Source organism: Phycodurus eques, chromosome 13, assembly GCF_024500275.1.
Source record: "Phycodurus eques isolate BA_2022a chromosome 13, UOR_Pequ_1.1, whole genome shotgun sequence".
Taxonomy (NCBI): domain Eukaryota; kingdom Metazoa; phylum Chordata; class Actinopteri; order Syngnathiformes; family Syngnathidae; genus Phycodurus; species Phycodurus eques.
Window position 1 is genome coordinate 15,769,662 of NC_084537.1, and position 23,196 is coordinate 15,792,857.

The following is a 23,196-nucleotide window of genomic DNA, read 5'->3' on the forward strand; positions in this document are numbered from 1 at the left end:
GATTAAATTGCATTATTTTTTTATTAATCTAATTTCATTTATTTTGAAACATACTTAACATTTCTTTTTACTATCCATCCAGCCATTTTCTGAGCCGCTTCTCCTCACGAGGGTCGCGGGCGTGCTGGAGCCTATCCCAGCTGTCATCGGGCAGGAGGCGGGGTACACCCTGAATTGGTTGCCAGCCAATCGCAGGGCACATACAAACAAACAACCATTCGCACTCATCGTCATGCCTACGGGCAATTTAGAGCCTCCAATTAATGCATGTTTTTGGAATGTGGGGGGAAACCGGAGTGCCCGGAGAAAACCCACGCAAGCAAGGGGAGAACATGCAAACTCCACACAGGCGGGGCCGGAGATTGAACCTGGGTCCTCAGAACTGTGAGGCTGACGCTCTAACCAGTCGGCCACCGTGCCGCCTCTTTTTACTAAAAAAGGTTAATTATAATTACACTAATAAAAAAAGAATAGTTAAAAATGAAAATGAATTACTTTATAACAATAATTTTCCATATGCATTTTACATTTGTTAATTATATTAAATAAGTTAGTTGTACATTACAATTATATTAGTTAAACAACATAAAAATAGCATCATATATTATAATAAGTAGTATTTTATTAACTCTGTTGTATGAGTTGAACAGTTTTCTTTCCCTCTAAAATAAAATTAGTCATTTATCTAATAAAATGTCTTAATGCAGTCATTAATAAAGTATTAGTAAAACAAATCATACAGTATACATTCAATTTAAAAAAATCAAATCAAATGCATTACACCCAGAAAAGTGGACGAACATGTTTGCATGGATGGACAATTAAACTAATTATATGAAATTCAAAAAGGAGAATGAATTATTTTATTATTAAAGTAAATCATTGAACATATTTTACATAAATATTGTTTTACTTTTTAAAATAACCTCATCTACGAATTATCTGGCCCGTCTGTCCATTTTAAAAATCAAATGTGGCCCTTGAGCGGAAAGGTTTGCCCACCCCCATTGTAGATTATCATGCTATAAAAGAAACAGGACACAAACTAATTGAAAATCTTGTGTTTATAGTTGACAATTTTGAAGATTTAGATACAACAGCAAACAAGACATCTGCATTGTTCTTTTTCAACCTCTTTCCGTCACTCCTCCTTGCCGCAGATTTCCCATAACAACAGAACCAAAAGGTAAATAAAAACAAGAAATTGAACTCAGTGGAGCATTAAGGTAATTCTAAACCATGTCCACCTAAATGAAGGATGAGGCATCGCTCGCGATTAAAGATTAGCGTTTAAACTCAAACCTTGCTCTCGTTTTGTGTTTTCACCATATAGATGTCTCACTAGGCCATACTCATTTGCATACACTCATCCCCAAATCAATAAGCCATTACTGGAGGGTGTTGACTTTGCATATCGATCGCCTCCGGCCTTTGTCCAGACAACGACACTTATTGGCCTCATAAAAAGTGCAGGTTTTCATTTATAAAAAAAAAAAAAAAAAAAAAAAAAAAAGGGGGGGGGGGGGCGTGTGGTGGTGGCTTTGAGTAGAATCAAAAGCGAAAAGGAGGCAAAGACCGAAAGAAGCAGATGAAGTGTTTGAGCGCTCACATTGTGAAGCAGCAAGTATAAAGATGGAAGTGATATTTGAATTGGAATGTCACCATCACAGCTGGAGTCCCTTCTCATTCATTATAAGGACAAATGTGTAATTTCACATTCGGATTCATCTCGAGGGCTGCGAAAATCAATCCCCAGTGGTATTTTTTTCCTTTCTGTTTGTTTTGGTTTTGTTTTGAAAAGCTATTTTATTCACAAAGAATTTTTAATGTCAAACTTGACCCCACCACCGGACAAAGTGACAAAGGCAGTCGAAGGCAGAAGTCATTTAAAGATGCGAACACACACACACATCCGTGCTACACAAACACACATGACAACATCCCATTTACAGAGCTATAATTAAAAAATGTGCTTATTAAACTTTTGACAGAACTCCCAACGTCTTAACATAGATGTGGAGTATCATAGACACAGGTGCATTTTTTTTGTTCTTTTCATATAAACAGAAAACAAAAAAGGTTGCTTTTTGGTTATTATATCTTTGTTATAATACTTCTTGATGGCATTTGCAAATTTAACCAACAGAAAATACACGTGAGATGCAGGTATTATTTTTATCCACTTGGGGTCACCAACATCATGTTCTCTACTGTAGTATCTGTGACTTTGAATGTGTGTGGCTTTAAAAGGCGGGACCTGGCCTGTTGAGTGATTTGGGAGTCAGTGAATGAGATTGCAGAGTTGGCTGCTGTTGGCTCAGGATAGCATTTGGCTGCTAACTGGCTAACCTGTTAGCCAGTCTGTGTGTAGAATGCATTCGGGCGTCAGTTGTGGCCATAGTAGCTAGAGTATGGTCACCGCAAAATCTTGCGATACAGCGAAATATCTGTGATATGAAATTACACAGAGGATGTACGATTTAAAAGTTCGCAAAACGTGAACCGCGATATTGCGAGAGACGACCGACGAGACGATGTTCTGACCTCAACATGACCACGTTGGATGACTTGCCATCTCACAACAGTTTGCGGTCAGGAGGTGCCCGGCTGTTGTGGCCTCGTGTGCTTCTTCCATATGCTATGGATGTGTGGAACGTTTGTCTGATGAATGACTTGCCAATATGTCCGATTTCGTCCTTGTAAATTGTAAGAGTCAGTGACAACAGCAAGAAGGCAGTGAAAAGTTGGCACATTTGACACAGGATGGTGCTGCTTATCTCATTCTAAACATTGTTATGACAAAGAGTTAATTAAAACATTTTTTTTGTTTCATGTCTAGTTATAGTGGATTGTCTCAGTGTGCTGCTGAGGCAATGGTGCACTTAAAAAAATAAAAGCATCCTCCATCTTGTGTCCTCCATATTTCAGCATCACATACCATCAGTCCATCTATTAGAATACAGTGAACCCCTGCATATTTGCACTTCAGCATTCGCGAGTTCGCCTATTTTGCATATTTTGTGTGGGAAACCTAGGATCTGTTATTTGCTGAAAAACTTCAAGAAAGCATCTTGCTGCCAAGGAACTATGTTGAAATGAGTGGAGGAGCTTCATTTAGACAAAAGTAGTGCTTTGGCGGCATTTTACTAACTCGTTGTGGGAGCATCCATTACTTGTGAGGGAGAGGGACCAAACACCGCCATTGAATAGCGCGGGAACACTTTATTGGGGTAAAAATCATCCCCTTTGGGTTTTTTCCGAAACATTTTTAAGCTCCCCGCACTCCGTCCACATTTTTACGAGGTGTTCACAGAACAACACGGGTTATATTTCTTAGAGAATCTTAACTAACCTCCGAGTGAGCTCCCAGTAAGTTTTGACACAATGGCGTGCTTGATTGGTGTTGCCCTGACACCACAAAAAAGAACAAAAGATGGATTTCATGTGAATTGAGGAATGAGGGAGAATGGTGGAGGCTTTAGATGACCGGCGAATAAGATGATTTCCCATTTAATAAAAAGCGAATTGGCAATTTTTCACTCAAATAAATAACATTGCGACCATCCTGTTTTGTGACTGCCGTCGATATTGAACGACAAACCGAGGCAAACGGGCGTATGACATTTGTGCAATTTAAAAAGTGAAATTACAGTAACGATGGGTGTTTGCGCAGCTGCACTTTGTAGTTCTGCCCTGCGGCAACCTGACCACATGGCGCCTGCTTCTGTTCTGATAGCCAAAATTCTGACCTGTAAAGCCTGTGAGGACAGGGGGAGGGACGGACTGTCATTTGAAACCTGACTCAAGGGTGGGGGTCTTTATGTAGGGATGGTTGGGACCATGGGCGAGATCCGGTTTCTCCCGCTTTGAATAATCACTCCAGTATGAATCATAACTATTTGTACCTCTGACATGGTCCAAAAAGTGCTGATTTCGAGGCTTGATAAATCTATTGGTTGTGCCATCCAGGTTAGTTTGCCTAAAAAATGATCAAAATTTAACTTTTATAGAAACATTAAGGAGTGATTAAACCACTCTGGCGTCCGTGGTCGGTTATCAACAAATAAATAATACCATCAAATTACTAAGTGCCATTAAAGGAGGACTAAGAAATGAATTAAAGAGAGCATCTTCCTCTCCCTATGAAGTGTTAGTGTTACACATGTCGTATAGGTACACATTGGAGCTCCAATTATCCCAAACACCAGAAACATTAAAACATAACACGATCAGCTCTAACAGTGTCATATTATAGCGAGAGATGAAAGACAAGAGCGCATTTTTGAATACTTGTAATTCCATTTTTCTTCTCATCCGAACCCAAAAGAAAGTCCGTCCAAGTTCTTTATATGAAGTGAAGTTTTGGCAGAGTAACTACCACCCAAACCTTTCGACTCCTCCCCCACCATTTAGAACCCTCACGAAGCCCAAACCCAGTCCCGACCTCAGTCCCAGCTGGCCACTCTCCTCGCTGGCAATTATCGCAGCCGCAGCAGCAAAACGAGCAGTGACAGGAGACAAGTGACGAAGCAGGGGAGGTTCTGACTGACTGAGTCTTTCACCACCTTCTTGTTTTCGGGAGGGTAGGGGTACACGGGTCGCTCGGTGACGGGGGCCAGGAGGCGAGGGCCCCGGGAACACACTTCGTCGGTGCAAATGGTGCCGCTTCCAGAACCGCTGGAATCATCGCCTGTAAACACAAGGTCAGAACGTGAGCCTTGTGGAACATGCAAACATCTTTAATCATTATATATTACAATTCATCTAATACAGTACATTTAAGGACACATTTCTTTTTTTTTTTTTTTTGTTTTGTTCTGTTCGGCTGTTAGGTCAAGCAGAATGGAGGATCTCTATCCCTTTTATGCCGGAACAGTTTTACTGTGTTTCTTAGTATTATAACTGAAGTTTATTGAGAATCAGAGTCGATCAGTCGAACAGAACAAAGTTTCTAGAGGGGGGAGCGAAACGAGAAACGAAGACAAAAGACAAAACACTAATTGTAAAGAGGATGAGAAAAGTAAATCATTACATATCTACAACAATGAAACATTAGATGTGAGTGTTGTATGGGGCTGTCGTGCTACACCATGTGAGAGAAGGACAGGACAGGATAGAACAGGACAAGGACAGGAGAAGAAGCATGCCGAACAATGGTCGTGAACCTGGCTTCACAACTGAAGTGTGGTGGGATTGACTACGTAAATTATAAAAGTCTATAGGACGAGAGTATGAGTGAGGGGATACACAAGCAATTTGCATATTCATGAGTTATTTGTCTTAATAAGTGAGTGGCCCCACACCTAGTGAAAGAGTCCCAGGGGTGTGTGCGAAGGACAGATTTCTGACATCTAGACTAGTGTTTGCCAACCCTTGAGAAAAATCTCCCGACACACCACCAAACAGAAATGTCACCAAAATGATATAAACAGGTTGTCCCAAAAGTCACTGTACACTTCCAATTTTGTTCTATTTAATTACAGGTTTCATTCTGACCGATATTAGGTCATCAGCACTGACAGCTTGGGCTTTGCCGTTTTTGTAAGTGTATCATTCTCTTGCCCATGGGTCGCCAATTGACATTGGAGCAGCGTTGCGAAATTGCCACCTGGCAAGAGGTTTTTCTGTCCCCGACTGCAGTGAGTGCCACTTTGAGAAGCTTTATGGCTGTCACATCGCTCCAACTGGTAGCACAATTTACGTTATCCATGACAGGTTTCTCGAAACAGGATCTGTTTTTGACAAACGCACAGCAGAAGGCACTGCCACCACTGATGAAGATACCGAACTGCTAGAGCAGCCATCAGCGCAAAACCAGGGAACGTTTATGCGGAGGACTGAACAGGGCTGAACTTCTTGCCAGGGAGCAATGGAAAATGCAATGATATGCTTTCAATTTACAAATGTACTTACTCGGTGTGAAAGCTGCACCTGTTTATAGTTGAACAAAAAGCTATACTGATGTATACAGTATGAATGTCAACAGATGGATACACAGGTGAATTGTATTTAATGGCTTCTAGCATGATGCAAAATGCCACAGACAGGTTAACAAAACATACAACAATACTCATGGGTACATATTCTTTAAGATCTGTGAAAACTGACTAATATTACTGCAGGTTAATTGAGATGGTCTTCTTTGTTTCATCATCTCATCTACATGTAGCACATCTGTATCTACTGTACTGCCTCTTGTGGCCAAGGCGCACGCACCAGAATTAGCAGCACAATGCACAATGAACAATCTTGATGCACAGACTGTTCAATTCTTGACATTCTGTTAAATTATGTTATTACTCTAGCTTTCTGTAAAGTGCAATACTGTAGAGTGCTATTTTTCTCATAAAAACCATGTTACAGAAAAGTTTGTTTAGAATGCATTGATGGCAAATCCGTTTATATTGTGTTCCAAGCTTAGTCACGCAACAAATTAAGCTTGTAAGTGAAGGTACCACTGTACTGTAGTTCCTTGTCTATCAAAGGGCTTAAATTGTCTCGTGATTTAGTTTGTCCACCGGCACGGGGTCTGACTTCATCTGATTACATTGTAGAGACTCATCTGACTCACTGAATGTTGAAGACTCTGGTGAATCGGAACCGTTTTCTCAAATGTTTTTGTTACCAAACTTCTTCAAGTCAGAAACAACCTGAAGCACGCAAAGAATGGCCAGCATCAAGCCTTCAGTCAGTTCAAGATAGTTCTCAAGCTGAAATCAAGAAAAATACTACGCACCTTCTGCTATTTTCAGTATCGTTTTTCTTGCGTTTCAACACATAGAAAGAATGTATTTTTTTGGCTACAAGTATTCCGTGAAGGCCATTTGACCAGACCTCAGGACTGCTGCTGAGTGTACAATTGTCCTGTGGGTGCTGCTGGGAAGGTCAGCTGCATTCGATTTCTGTCCGCCGTGTCCTGCTTTAGTTGCTAAACATTCTGTTCAGACATAGCAGCGAGATGACTGGAGAGAACTTCCAGCTGTGAAAACGCAAACAAAGTCCACGCTGATGCGGGATGACAATAGTGTCTTGTTGCTCACCCTGTTCAGTGCTGTAATGTTTTCTGATGAAACTGTCACTTTGGTAAAGCTTCTTTTTGTAGTTTAGCGCTTCCTCTCTCAGCTTTTATTTTCCCTTACGCAGTTTTTATTTTAAATGAATTATTTAAGTCCTATTTGAGTTTCAAATCATGCACCAAGATAGAAACACCTGCACAATTTAATGAGATCCAATACATGAGCTGTATCACAAATTTTCACAAACAGTTTAATTGTTTTGATTGACACAGAGATATTAATTCAGCGCTATATTTATTGTTGCATTTGTGTGTCATGTTTTAGAACTGGTATGTACAACATACTGAGAAGTTTGTCGAGTATTATTCCATCTCATGTACTGTATCTCACAAAAGACAGAACACTCCTCAGATTTGTGTAACTACCGTAATTTCTCATGCACCCGAGTATAATACACACCTCCCAAAATTGACTCAAACAATAAGGAAAACCCTTCTTCGTAATTCATAATGCGCACCCATAACTTTCAATTTATTGATACATTTATAGCGGCTGAAATAAGTATTTAACACGTCACCATTTTTCTCACGAAAGATATTTCCAAAGGTGCTATTGAAATGAAATGTTCACCAGAAGTTGGGAACAACCCAAGTAATCCATACATACAAAGGCAGTAGAACAAATGAGATCAGAAATTAAGTTGTGTGTAATAATGTGAAATGCCACAGGGAAAAAGTATTGCACACATGAAGAAAGGGAGGTGCAAGAAGCCCAAAATCTATCAATAATCAAACAGCAATCCAGCCCCTTGTCAGTGCAAATGAATATCAGCTGGTTCCGTGCTAATTGATGGCCGACAAAAAGGTCTCATTGCCAAGGTGTGAGTCAACACACATCTCATGATGGGTAAAAGCAAAGAGCTGTCTCAAGAACATCGCAAACTAATTGTAGCAAAACATAACGATGGCATAGGTTACAGGCGCATAACTAAGCTTCTGAATGTTCCAGTGAGCACAGTTGGGGCCATAATACATAAGTGGAAAGCCAATCATACCACCTTAAATTTGCCTCGATCAGGTTCTTCTTGCAAGATTTCTGAGAGAAGAGTGCAAAGAATAATCAGAAGCGTTTTCCAAGAGTCAAGGACCACCTGTGGAGAGCTTAAAAAAGACCTGGAATTAGCAGATACTGTTGTCACCAGGAAAACAGTGAGTAATGCACTCCGCCGCGATGGCCTGTATGCACGCTCACAACGCAAGACCCCATTGCTGAAAAAAAGCATGTCGAGGCTCTTTTAAAACTTCCTGAAAAACATTTGGACAAGCCAGTTAAATTTTGGGAGAGCGTAGTCTGGTCTGATGAGAGCAAAATTTAACGCTTTGGATGCCATAATGCAAACCAAGTTTGGAGAAGATATGGCATTGCACATCACCCTAAAAACACCATACCAACAGTGAAGTTCGGAGGTGGGAACAGGATGTTGTGGGGCTGCTTTTCAGCAAATGGTACTGGAAGGAAGGATGAATGGGTAAATGTACCAAGACATTCTGGACAAAATCTGCTGCCATCTACGAGGATGATGAAAATGAAACGAGGGTGGACATTTAATCAGGATAATGATCCTAAACAAACATATTGCCAAGGAAACTCTCAACTGGTTTCAAGAAAAAAAAATAAAGCTGCCCGAATTGCTCAGCCAGTCACCTACTTGAATTGAAAATCTCTGGAAAGAAATGAAACTCAAGGTCCATAAAAGAAGCCCATCGAACCGTCAAGATTTGAAGACTGCTTGTGTGGAGGAATGGGCCAAAACCACACCAGAGCAATGCATGCGACTAGTTTCTCCATACAGGAGGCATCTTGAACCTGTCATTGCAAACAAAGGCTGTTGTGCAAAGTACTCAATAAATACCAGTTGGCGTGTTCAATACTTTTCCCCTGTGTCATTTCACATTATTACACACAACTTAATTACTGAGGTTCTACTTTCTTTGTATGTATGGATTACTTGGGATGTTCCCAACATCTGGTGAAATTTTCATGTCAATAGGACCTTTGGAAATATATTTAACGTGAAAAATGGTGATGTGTTAAATACTTATTTCAGCCACTGTATACTTCAATTTACTTCATACTTCAACCAATTATTCCCCCCCCCCCCCAAGCTTAAGAGTGTCAATAAGGGCACCTGTTTTCAAGATGTGGACGACGAAACAGCGGACGATCCCGAAAGAATCGTTACAGAAGTGCATGTAGGTTTGGCCAAGAAGGTTGGGAGAGTTAGACCCCAGAGGGATTACTTCCAAGAGGAAAACTTGCAGTTTGGATTTGAAATATATCTTTTGTCACATGTCATGGAGCTTTTATGAGCTTTTTATAGGTCTCGTGCAGTTGTTCCTTCACTGCATTTGCCACTTTGACAGATTTATGACACTTTCTGCCAAAACTTTGAAGGGTTTATGAACTATAATTTACTTCATTCACAATAGGATACATAGCGGTCATCTTTAACCATGCATTTTGAGTTATTTTTGTTAAGGCAGAAATCTCCATATTGGATCTTATATTGTGTCTTCTGATGTAGATAATAGTGTTAGTGTGTAAGCTTCTGTGGCGGTTGTGGAATATTTTGCATCTCTGACGCTAGTGTACTCACTGGTGTCCTGGAAGTCCACGTCGTTTCCGTTGAGAGCATTCTTCAGGCGGTGCGTCATGATCTTCAGCTGCATTATCTGCTGCCTTATTGCCATATCCGGCTTGGTGATGTCGATTTCCACTTCGGGGTTGTTGATCTGGCTCGCCAGGCCGTCGCCAATGACCTCGGGGAGATACCTAGCACACATGATTACATGTTTACCAGTGTAAACACAGGCTGTCTGGAGACAAATTTTGTTTAAAAGCCATAGGACCATTGTTCAGTGTTCACTGTTGCTTTAAGTCACTAGGGGAACTTGTGAGACTTCAGCTTAGTGTGTGTTGTGCTTTTTCTTTGATTTATGTTTTTCTCCCAAAAGGAGGGTGGGTACCAGTGATGTAAAGAGCTTTGGGACCTGTGATGGTGTAGATAAAGCATTACAGTGCACTTCATTTACCATTTCACAACTATTGTCAGTGACTCAGTAAGCTGCAACAATATTAGTCGTTTTTTTGTGCAGAGGATAAATAATATATGCCTGTGAGTATTGTTTCATTATCTGTCTACGTGTTTATGCACCGATTGTGTTCCAATATCCGTTGCTTAAAGCATTATAACACCGCAACATACATGCTATACATTAGCCCGCTATAGTCGTTTGTGCTGTTTGTTAGCATTATGCTAAGCAGACGAAAGGCAGCTCTTTTTGGTTGTTTAAAATACAAAATACTCTTTGTTTTATCTTTAGTTTGACTTAAACTTTAACTTGGAGTGGCATTAAAAAGCTCAAAGCTTATTTTTTTAAGAATTATTCCCTAGCTGCAGTGAGTTGAGCTCAACGCCACCATACAGCGCACGTATCATAAGGCAAAGCAAAAAAAAATTGTCTCGTATCTGGAAGAACTCCCCAGTTGACTCACTTGTATCACAGGGCACCACTGTACTTGAATAAGTTTTTATAGTCCATGATGGCAACACTTTGACTCTAAATTAAATCACTTTACATGAGTTCTTGTGGGAAATTTGACATGAAATGATTATCAAGATTCACCTATGTTCCACTGTGTAAGACAGTGAAAAAAAGTAACATGCATTTTTTACAGATAGTGCACATTAAAAAGGATTGAAAGCCTACTATTCCTAGCCCTGAGGGGTTCCAATCTTGTAGGCCTACATGATTCATTTTGATCTGATAAGTTGAACAGAAACACCGTAGAGCAGGCTACTTCTTTACCTCATTGAAAGGTGGGCCACCTTCAATTTTAAAGGGTTCAAGGGTTCTTGCAAACCCACTAAATCCCATTTGGCAGTAGAGAGCAAGGTTTTAGCTTGAGGCAAATTAAAATGAAAAGAGTATTATTGCAAAAAAGAGGTGTGATGTCTCTCTTCCCTACCTGGCGCGGGTCATTCCGTTCCAGCACCTATCTTCAGCGCCTGCACCGGTGGCCACTCTGTCGCTGCACAGCATTTTCGGGAGAGAAATCCAATATGGTTGCATGTCCCTCAGCCTCATGGTTACATCAGACACCTAGAGCACAATGCAGGACAGCAGATGTTCTTTTCTACTTCGTCCCCAAATTCCCATCATGACGTTCCACTGAAACACGGGAACAGGAACAAGTGCTGTCCTCTAAATGAGGAAGTCGTGTGCTTTATTTGTCTACCCAAACAATCATTCCTATTTAATGACCTTATGAGTGGAAAGGTGAAACAGACATTAAAAGGATTTAATTGTCTGTGCTGAGCAGTACTTTACTTTACAGCTCGATAAAACATGCCAAGATATTGGCCAGACTCTGTCATCGGAGAGCAATCTCTGTAATATTTTTCAGCTCACCAGTCGGCCAAGTTTATTCGCACTGCTCGCCGACCTCTCCTCAACTGTAACCTTTTCGTTCTTCGGGAAGACGTCCACTTCTGTACCGCCGACTGATTTTTCTCGTAGCGGGCCACAAGCCAGGAGCAACTTTAGACGTGATAAAGAAACAAAAAGGAGAAGCAGAAATGGAGAGAGAACATTTTGAGAAAAGTTAAGGTTGATTTCTATCAAGTTGTACAAGGGCCACACTGAAAGGAAAGAAAAAGTTGAATTAGGCTGTAAAAATCCAACAATCCAGCCCTTTACATTGCATGTTAGTGTTTTCCCATATTGCCAGCTTGTTTTAGAGCATTTTGATGATCTTACAAGAACCTCAGAATCTTGTGTTCTATCCTAGTTTAAGCACCAAACCTACCAAAAGAAAGAGTAGAATATCTTCTTTCACCAGAAAAAAAGTTTGTTTCTATTTATTTCAGTAATCAGCAGCCAAACATAGGTTCATTTCACCCAAAAATATTTTCTGACCAAAGAGCAGGGAAAAAAATTAGCTTTTGGGAAAATACAAATGTTAAGCAGAACAGTAGCGTTGACGCGAAAATATTGTTTTGCCTTTCTTCAAACTATAAAACAACAAAAACAAGACTGATAAAGGGCTTCTGATGGCAAAGTCATTTATATACAGCTGCAATTCTACTGATGCAACTATGAAATGTGCCGTGAGCGACACTCACTCACTGCATGACTTCAATTGAACGTCAGTGGCTTTCTTACATGCCGTTCCTCATTCACTCCATGAACTGCAGCATATTTTTTTCCGTGATCGTGACACACAAGTTCTAGTACCTACCACAACACAAAGGCCACTTTGTTAATATCATACATAGACAGTGCTGTAAAAAAGCATTTGCCCCTTTCTTAAATTATTACTTGTTTCCATAGTTTCCCCACTTTAATGTTTAAGATCATCAAACAAATGTAAATATCAAGGAAACAAAAATGTAGTATTTAAACGATTTTATTTATTAAGGAAAAAATAACTATTCAAAGCTACCAGACGCTGTGTGAAAAAGTAATTGCCCCCTTAATGTAAACACTGTTCCAGTTTTCTTTCCCCATTGGTTGATAATAGTTCTTCCCGTGGTTCACTAGAGTCTTAAAGCCTTAGAAATGGCTTTAAAAAATAAAAATTTGAGAACGGTGGCACAGTGGGCGACTGGTTAGAGCGTCAGCCTCACAGTTCTGAGGACCCGGGTTCAATCCCCGGCCCCACCGGTGTGGAGTTTGCAAGCGGCTCAGAAAATGGATGGAAATTTGAGAACATGGAAAATACTTTTTCACAGCACTGTACACAAGCTGTTTGTGTGTGAGGGGCCTAAACTTGTCCAACTTCCAATGTGCTAGCATTTTTCTCCCTCATCGACGTGACAAGCCAAAATTTACCACCTAATTTTGATCTAAAAAACTGAGCTGATCTCAAATCCGAAGTGATTCAACGCTGCCATCGACAGGGATATGTTAGTGATACAGTGGTTTACAAACCTGAATTTCACAGACAAGCTGTGCGAGACCCTGTTCCACGCCTACCTATTGAAAAACGTACTTGACGAATATATACGTCGGTGGCAGTAAATGTTTGGATTACAGTTGACAAATGTAAACGTCCACAGCAGTGAATGAGTTTCTAAAGTACGTTAAATATTCAAGTATTTGTGGAAATTGACAAATAAATGAATGCCTCAAAATTCATTTTTCGCAATTTTTTGTGCAACAAAGTTTGTACAAGCTCTGTCTCCAACTCTTAGCAGTGACATTAACACAGACACGAGTGCTAATGGGCCACAACACAACGGCAATGACAGAGATCTACAGCTCCTTTTACAAGCCAATGTACAAGCATCATGATTGTGAAGCAGCTGTTCGATGATTACATATTGTTCTTTAAAACATATATGGTGCTGCATCCTGTATGGCTTCAGATGTTTGTCTGTTAGTAACATCAAACTGACACTAACATCCAATTATGGAACTGCATTGGGTATACTTTAATAGTAAAAAAATACTGCATGGAGAGCACACAAAGTGTTTGAGTTAGCAGTAGATCAAAATAACTGGCACCGCTTATTTGCATGATCCCATGAGTGAATCAGATGACAGTGGAAGAAATAAAAGTTCCCCATGGGCACAATATAAATGGAGTCCTGAGAATACTGTAAGACTGCAATCAATTTGTCATCCAGTCTGGCCTTCTTCGGTAGCCTCCAGATTTTGAACTTTCACACATAACTAAAAATTAATAATCCTGTTTTAAACCCCCAGGCAGGCCTGTCTCCTAAATCTAACTGAGGTTCATCGTAGATTCAAATGACTTTCAGGCACGTGAACACATCCGTAACATACTGCGTGTGTCTCTGTGGTTTGCTTTTAGGGAAGAAGGTGTAAACAAAACAACATATGCCATCGCTTTGAAGTCATCAGGTTATGTAACCAGGAAGTAATCTCCCATAATACTACGCAGTACACCGTGCACATTAATGTGAAGTCGGAAGAGATCAACCACAGCCCTGTGACACCGAACCGGGTCAGAGGTTGTGCACCAGCCTACATTCTACACCATGTCCTGAAGTGAAATTCATAATATTGGAAAAAAAATGGTGAGTTCAAATAGAAGGCTTTCTTCTATGGCAGGCATCAGATCCAGATGTAAAGTACCGTAATTTCTCGTGTATAATGCGCAATTCCCCCCCCCCCCAAAATTGTCAAAGGTAAATAGTGCGCACTATACATAGGTATAGGGGAAAAGGGAAAAAAACGTGCACATTTTATAAATGTATGCAGCCATCTAGTGGTTATGAAAAAAACTGTACACTTTAATTCCAAAATGCCCCCGCCACCTAGTGGGTATAAAAAAGGTGTAGCCTACACTTTAATTCCAATATGACAAGGGTACTTATGACTGCATATATGTACAGTTGTGCTCATAAGTTTACATACCCTGGCAGAATTTGTGAAATATTAAATTATTTTTATTTATTTTTTTTTTTTTAAATATGACTGAACAACAACCATCATTAATTTCTTCATGGTTATGTTTTGTTTGATAATGATAATGCTTTTCTGAAATGCTTGACTGTTTAATTTGAATCCCATTAAAATAAAACTAAATGTGGTTCGCCTGGTCCTTGTTTTCTTTAAAGAATTGTACCCATCTTACAAATTCTGCCTGGTTAATCAAACGTGAGCACAACTGTGTGTTTTCTAATTTACTAAAGAAGAGTAGGGCTGTGACTTACAAATAAGAGCAGTTAAATTAAAAAAAGTATTACGTGTTCAAATAAAGTGCTTAACTTCAGAATTATTCTTTAAAAAACTAACAAAATATAGATAATATTTCATGTTTTGATCATATGGGTACAAGCAAAATCATGCATTGTAAAAATGCATTATACATAGGTAGAAGGGTTTTCCAGAATTTTGAGGTCAACTTTGGGGGTGCATACTATACATGGGTGCACATTACACACGAGAAATTACGGTATCTGGAAATATAAAATGGAATTTGGATCGCCTGTCAAACTCAAATGTTTTTAGTCAACAGCAAAAATTAAGGATATAAGGATTCACAGGGCACGTATAGACAAAAAAAACATTCATACTCTGATTCACACCTCTGGATAATTTTGTGTCTTCAGTTAACATGCACATCTTTGGAAAATGGGAGGAAGGTGGAGAAACCCCATGAAAGCACGAGGAGAATATACAAATGCACAAGAAGGAGTTGAGGTTCGAACCCAGAACCTCAGAACTGAGAGGCAGCTAACCACTACGTCACCGTGCTGCCTCAGATAATGGCAATATTATAAAAATATACTATAGGTATATTTCAGAAAAATGTGTGATAGCTCCTATATGTTTTTCTTTCATGAGGTGATTCAGGTAACCAAATATGGTCATATAACAAGGCACACATAGGAGTCTCATGTAGGGATGCACCGAGACTAATTTTTTCGGCAGAGTGCGAGTACAAGTACTTACATTTGAGTATTTTCTGATACAGAGTGGGGATACTTGATAATGCCATTTCGTCTTGCAAGTGTGATGAAAATGTTTTATTTTCATCAGATTTTGCTCAAAAACAAACTTCTCTTGAACGTGGCATAATTTTCACTCAAAAATGACTTCATTGTCATTACAACATGACAACACTAACAGAATGAATCCCGTATTACCAAAAAAACAAAAACAAAAAACAAATGAATAATTACAACTGTGATCATCTAGTGAGCGTTAACTAAATAATCAGTTAATTCCCCTTGTGATCCTTTTAATTCTACTGTACAGAAAGATATAAAGACATTCACTTTCATTTACAAAGTGTATCTAGATGCAGCTCACGCAGATGTTAGGCGACTGCTAGTGTAAACATGAATAGAGGCTGCCGTGAACAGCAAGCCAGCGTTGAATATGCCACAAAAAAGTAAAAAATAACATAGAAGCAAACAAAATACAACTAAAGTCATATAAAGATGCATAGCTACGTACAAAAGAGTTTCATCTGCACAACACACAAACAACTGCAAATTTGTTCAACGCAGTAAAAGTGTTTCCGTCAGCAAAATGTCACTAAAGCCGACACAGATCACAGTTTCGGTTCATAACAATTAACGAAAGCTGATATGAGCACAAAACATGGTAAAATAAAAACCACAAACAGAACAGAATATGAACACCTCATGATGAACTATTTTGGACCATCAAAGAAACCTAACTCACTGTGAATGCGGAGTGAAGTGGGCGATGGGGCTCGCGAATCTTGGTGCTTGCCTGTCTACCGCCTTACGTGCTCATCATCTATTTTGCAGACCATAATTTCCAGTCGCCTGAAAGTGTTTTTGTCCTTAAAATATCTCCACACACCCACACCCAAACACACGGCTGACATGGCTCCTACCCAGAAGGTATATTTATGTCAGATTGGTGATGCGGTATCAGTGCATACAGTAATGGACAATTTTCAAGTGAAACAATACTGTACAGAGGTATCGGCACAATACCTGATCCCTACTCTTGAGCAGAAAAAAATTGAATCAGTCGCCATCTTTCTAATCTGAATGGTTAGAGCTTGACCCTGCTGCACTTATTTACTGTATATCGTCGAAAGCTTTAAAAGTGTATGACGAAACAATTTTCTAACCTTGCTGTTGGTTGCCTCCATATTTTCTACCATGGTCATCATAGCTTCTGAAATACGGTAGGGAAGAGAGAGGACCACAACATCCAAACCAGATGGGCCATCGAAGCGATCAGACACTTGCATCATAGTTTCTACAAAGAGAGCCGTTAACAAGTTAGCGATAATCATGCTTTATCCATGCGTTGAGTTATTATGTGTTTGTTGTCCAACCTGCCAAGTGCCGCCACTCGGTGTTGAGGTCAGCCTGGTTGGCCAGACATCCCTTCAAGACGTTGCTGCAGTAGTTGACGCAAGGTCTGGCGGAGGCCATACCTCGGCAGTGGGGACAGTAGGTCATCCTCATAATGGCTCGCATGCACTCCTGGCTCAATGGCACCTGGGGAGGACATCAGAACCATTGGAAGCATTTGTATTAAAGGCCTTTAAGTTCCTGTAGAGTGAATTCAGATGCATGTAAATTACTGAAGACGTGCAATGACAGAGAACTATGTCGTACAACAAGGGAACACCACTGGAAGCTGACAATACCAAACAACACGGAAGTGGTGGGAGTTTATCTCCTATGATGACCTTCATAACTTTCCAGCAAAATTTCATGTCAGTTCCCATGGCAACCCCTTTGCAAGTACTTTTTTTTTTTTAATTGGTTCCACAGATGATGAAAAGGCTCTGACATTCATACAAGTATGCTCAGGCCCTCACTCCATCCTTCTGTCCCACAAGGCTGCGCCCTCAGGAAAGGGCCTTCGAGCGTGAAAAGTGAAACTGGGTTAATACCAGTAAGCTCTGCTCACAAGAGAGCACTATTATGCATGCAAAACCTTAGGAAGTGAGTGTGAGGGACACAAAGTGAGAGAAAGAGGGATGCAGTGAGCCAAACTATGCATACAAAGCTCCCCTTTTATGCTGACATGTGGGCCAGCCTGATGCTTTTTTTTAGGAAACGCTGCTTCCAACAGTAAAGTCACACCGAAAAGTAAGTGTTTGATAAATATGACTATATGCTGAAAGTGGGACAATAATACAGACTGGGAGGGAAACCAAGCGGTTGAAACAGCGAACACTCCACAGACCCGTGAGACTTTAAATATAGATTAAAATCATGTTCAGGACAAAAGTGCAGCCGTAGAAACCGTGAACCGAATCATGTACCTTGTTAGAATACATCATCATATTAGTATTTGTTTTAGCTTTGAGCTAAAAATGACAACATTAAAGCAGTCTGAAATGCTTTTATTTTCCTGTACCTGAAATGTGTAATGTGAAGGTGAGTCACTTAGCAGATTGCCTGACAAATCTTTTTTTTTTTTAACATAACAATGATTGGAAACTCTGAATTGCCCTTCGGTGTGAATGTGAGCGCGAATGGTTGTTTGTTTCTATGTGCCCTGCGATTGGCTGGCGACCAGTTCAGGGTGTACCCCGCCTCTCGCCCGAAGATAGCTGGGATAGGCTCCAGCAGCCCGCGACCCGAGTGAGGATAAGCAGTAAAAGAAAACAACAACAATACCTTCACCTTAACTTTGATAAATTCCAATGGGAAATTGTTGACACTAGTGCTTTGAATATCTGTCTCAGTCTTTATGTGTCTGCTCTCTTCTTATAATGTGTGTATTGTTGCTAACTTAGTAAATTTTATTCATATAGCACTTGTTACAGACACAACACACAAAGTGCTTCAGATGGTTAAATTACAGAATCACAAACAGTATACAGTTACTAAAAAAAAAACTACCACAAACTAGGGGTTATTAGTCGACTAATCGATGAGTCGACTTGAGTACTCCGCATCGACATTTAAAACTCAAAGTTGATTGTGTTTTTGCATCTCGTTTTCTAATCAGCCAATTTACCAATGAGGTTTGTAGATGGTCGTGGTTGAGATTAGCAGTTTGATTCGCTAGCTTCGACTATTCTGATCACCACTAGTCTTAAAATATTCATACCAGCAGGACCCCAGGATTGGTGGTGAGGAATGAGGGCAGCGTTATCCATTGCCCAAAAGTTATGTCCACTAATGCACAGACAACAACTGTGTGCTTACGAGAACTTTTTATATTACATTTACAACACACACCAACATCACGACACACTGTTGTGCCACTTATCGCATGTGTGTGGACATTTTTATCCCAAAATGAGACTGTTAGGACAATCACTTGCACAAGTCTATACTCAAATACATAAAATGCACAAGTGAAATAAAAACAGTGAACCAGATAATTTTTTTGGGAGCCTAGCTACAATGTCCCTTTTTATAACACACTATGTTGCGAAACACAAGATAAGACCGGCTCATGCAAGCCTCGTTCTAATTACAAAATTCAGCATAATGGTGAGTTGTATTTTAAGTCATACATTTGTTTCTACGCCTGTCCGTCGTTCTGTGAAACCGGTCCGTGGCGCAAAAAAAAGGCTGGGGACCGCTGTACTGTGCTGGAAAAATAATACCAATTCATCAACTTCGACTCAAAATTCATCACATTATAATTGACTACATTTTGTTGTTGTTGTTATTATTCAACCCCTACCAGAAACTCCCTCTTCTTTCTTCTGGCGTTCGGTCCTTCTTCTGCAATATGTTGAACAAAAGCCAAAGAAACTTGAAACACGTACTTAACTTAGCTCTTGTGTGGCACACTTACACAATGAATGAGATCAATTCCAGTTTTTGTGCAACTTTAGGTGTATTTTACCCAAGGTTTTACAACTTTAGGGGCATTTAAATTTACTGATGAACAACTGATAGTACCGGGGTTCATTCGCCTGCGGCCTGGGTTCAGTTTCCAGTCAGTGATTGTGTAAATGTGAGCGTGAAAAGTCTCTGTGTGCCCTGTGATTATCTGGCAACAAATCCAGAGCCCAAAGTCAGCGGAGATGGCTACTGAGGAACCTGAACAGGTTAAGCGATATTTATTAAAAAAAAAAAAAAAGAAAAGGAAAATGAGATTTAAAAGGTTCCTGTCTTGTTTGACTTGCTTTATGTGAAGTCATCCGGTATCGGTCTTCGTATTTTCGAACTGAAAAACAGGGTAAAACAAATAAATACATGATAAAGCTTAATGCCTAGAAGTGAATTTGGGGATAACATGGAGATAAATGAGTGACACAGCATTGCAATAACCACATTCCCATGCTTAATCTGAAGTCATATGAGACATGAGTCACATCCTCACTGCAAAACCCGCCTTCACTCCTTAAACCCTCGCTTCCCTCCCAACCTTGCCTTGCCACTCATTAGCCAGGGATGAGTCAGACAAATACTTTTTTTGCTGAGAAAGAGAGATTGAAAAAAAGGGAAATAAAGAGGGGAAAGTTTGGATGTAACGTCTGGGAAAAAAACAGGATGATGCAGAAGTTTGAGCAGCTTTAAAAGTTCAACCAAGAGAAATTGGCAGCGCAGTTAAAGGCTTGAAAGCTTGGGGTGATGTGGGATGGTATTTCAAGAGGAGACATTCCTTAATCTGGTTTCCTCACTCATACATATTAATGTTGGGAATTTTTGGTCAGGAATGATATGAAAAAAAAGAATCTTTGCAGTGTTAATTAGAGGTTTACTGTAATTCTCACTAAGCACTGTGAAAGAGAGGTTGCTACTAACAATACTCTACCTAAAGCTGTTCCTAATTTTGGGCACCTACAGTATCTACATGACATTTTAACATTTATTGTTAAAATGTCATGTAGATACTGGAGAAACTTAATGACCTACGCTGATACATGAGTTGTAACATTAGCATTAGCCAACACAATAGGAAAGGTGTCCTGGCTGGTCCACCAAGACAGTGGTACATTGACGAGTGACTATTTAGTATTTTTTAGATCCGAGTCATCACTTGGCTGATTATCTTGAGTTGCAAGCAAATATTTGCGTTTCGAGTGCTAGATGTTGGCCGTAAACTTCACAACATGCCGCAGTTTGGTAGATAATTCTTTAAAAAGAAGGCCAATGGTTTGCTTTAAGTTGTTTTTTTCCACTCTCAGATGAATTTTATTCATTAATTAAACATAAAACAAAGAGAATTACACATTGTGTATTTAAACAAACCACATAACATTTTCTTACAAAGCTTAATGCTGACACTCAATGCAAAACGTTATAGACAAGCTAACAAAACTAGCATCGATGTTGCAGTGTTATAATCCTTTAAGCAATGGATATTCACGCACATAGGGTGCAGCAACGTGTAAACAGACAATATCACAATATTTACAGGCATATATTCTTTATCCTCTGCTAAAAACAATTGATAGTACTGCAGTTTATCTTCACCTATACAGATATGTATATATTGTACTGCCCCCGGTGGCCAAGCCACATACACCAGAAGGAGCCGCGAATCTTAATAAAACCTGAAATCATGACGCACAAAATGTTTAATTCTTGACATTCTATTTAATTATTATTACTGTATGTTTTTATAAAGCACAATGCTGTAGAGTGCTATTTTTTCCCTATAAAAAAAACACATTCCAAACTTTTTAGTTGGTGTTTTATGGGGGGCTGGAACGGATTAACTCATTCACTGCGACTGACGACTATAGAAGTCAAACATCCGAGATACGAGTGTCACGGAACAAAGTAAGTTACTGTACCACTATTTAAAAATAATTCAATTCTGAAGCAGGGGGCAGCATGGTGGAAGACTGGTTAGCACATCTGCCTCGCAGTTCTGAGGACCGGGGTTCAAATCCCAGCCCTGCCTGTGTGGAGTTTACATGTTCATGTGCACAACCCAAAAACATGCAGGGTAGGTTAATTGAACACTCTAAATTGCCCGTAGGTGTGAATGTGAGTGGGTATGGTTGTTTGTTTATATGTGCCCTGTGATTGGCTGGAAACCAGTTCAGGGTGTAGCAGCCTCTCGCCCGAAGATAGTTGGGATGGGCTCCAGCACGCCCACGACCCTAGTGAGGATAAGCGGAACGGAGGATGAATGAATGAATGAATGTGACGCCGGGTCACCATGGCAATGATAGAGACTGTTCTCCTCACTAGAAGCCAGTGTACCATCCGTGTTATTTTGTAACTCATACTTAATGGTACAATGAGTACATATTGTTGCTTTAGTTGCTAAACATGTTATATACTGTATGCTTATTTGAACCAGTGCTTATCTATCTAGAAATATCAAGGGAGCAATTTGGCTGTATTGGCTTGCACCTGATCAACATGCTGTCTATAACCTGGCCCAATGCACCATCCAAACTATTGCTGCCTTTCCCCGAGTGTAATTAGTTAAGATTTCAGTATGGCCTATCCCCATTGTGTAATAGAACGAGCTGATCCACACTCCCCATGTAGCTCATGGCGTACTTCCTTGACTCCCATACCCAAAAGGGGAAAAAAAATGTCTGGCGATCAAGAGTGTGATTAATATTGTACCAGGAAGATTACCGGTAAACATATTTCATTTAAGTTACACTACCTGTCAACTTCTGCCTTTTCTGGATATTATTTTACTGTAGCTTCTGTCCTTTCTATCCCTAACCTAATTGTAAAACATTCCCTTACAAGGTGCGTTAAACAGCTAAAATTGTAGAGAGAGAAAAAGAAAAGCTATCAATAAAGCAGCTGTCTCGTGAAGACAGTGATAGAAAAGAAAGCAGGGAAAACTAATTTGTTGAAGAGGAGACACTTGGCAAGATGGATGTTTGACAGACAAGTGAGAAGCTTTTTATGATGTTTCTCTTGCTTTTCTCACTGCCTCATTAACTTGTGATTGTGTATAATGCATTATTCAGTCTTCACACAAACCAGGATTTTACATTGTGTCTTACATTAGAGTCTCACAGATTTTTGCTAAAATTACCTCGAACAGACATTAACTAAGTGCTATTACTGTTATTTTATCTCTCGAGAGCGAGTAAATGGGCCGTGACCTCATTTCGGGCGGTTCCAGTGTCCCGACATTAGTGCTGAGATGACATTTTGTCATTTCCTAAAAGCCGGACTAATTATTTACACAATTTCCCCAGCCAGCCTCATTTCATGACGACATCACTCAGTGTCCTTCAGTGCCAATAAAACATCAGTCTGAAAGAAATGTGTGAAAAGGAATGACGAGATGATAGAGTAGTGCATGCTAATAAAGAAACGCAAATGAGAGTGAATCTATGTATTGTACCTCTTATTATTTATTGTTGAGTTTCAGTGTTGTAAGGTCATTTGTTGATTCTGACATACACTACGTACAAGTTGTTAAAAATTTGTCTATCGGGCCTAATACAAAACCAGCACAATATCACCTCCATAGACAAATGCAATAATCTTTTCAAACTTTTTATCACATATTCTTTCAGTCTGGGTCTATTGATTTTGACTGATACCTAAAATAAAATGTTTGAAGTAGCTGAGGTCATGTGAGGAAATACCTTTGTCAAGGCTGCCCAGCTAAATTGATTTTGTATGCTATAAATCCTTACTATGCTGTATTCTTATGTCAATGCTAATGTGCCCTGGTGTGTTAGCTACCCTATAGACTTGCAATATCAAAGTGTCCGATCCCCGGCTACAGAAACTGGCTCTAGGGAT

At 39.8% G+C, this 23,196-nt stretch overlaps 1 protein-coding gene across 2 annotated transcripts in view; it reads right to left on the reverse strand.

The window, feature by feature from the left end:
- Window positions 1-1,046: 1,046 nt before the first annotated feature.
- gpc1b (glypican 1b) overlaps window positions 1,047-23,196 on the reverse strand; it is a 94,019-nt gene continuing 71,869 nt past the window's right edge. For both annotated transcript variants that reach the window (XM_061694524.1, XM_061694526.1), the window contains exons 5-10: window positions 16,872-17,037; window positions 16,662-16,792; window positions 11,489-11,617; window positions 11,046-11,179; window positions 9,673-9,848; window positions 1,047-4,690 (exon numbers count right to left, since the gene is read on the reverse strand). In XM_061694524.1, the coding sequence (XP_061550508.1) occupies window positions 4,479-4,690; window positions 9,673-9,848; window positions 11,046-11,179; window positions 11,489-11,617; window positions 16,662-16,792; window positions 16,872-17,037 (948 nt within the window). In that variant the 3' untranslated portion in view covers window positions 1,047-4,478. The remainder of the gene's footprint in view (window positions 4,691-9,672; window positions 9,849-11,045; window positions 11,180-11,488; window positions 11,618-16,661; window positions 16,793-16,871; window positions 17,038-23,196) is intronic.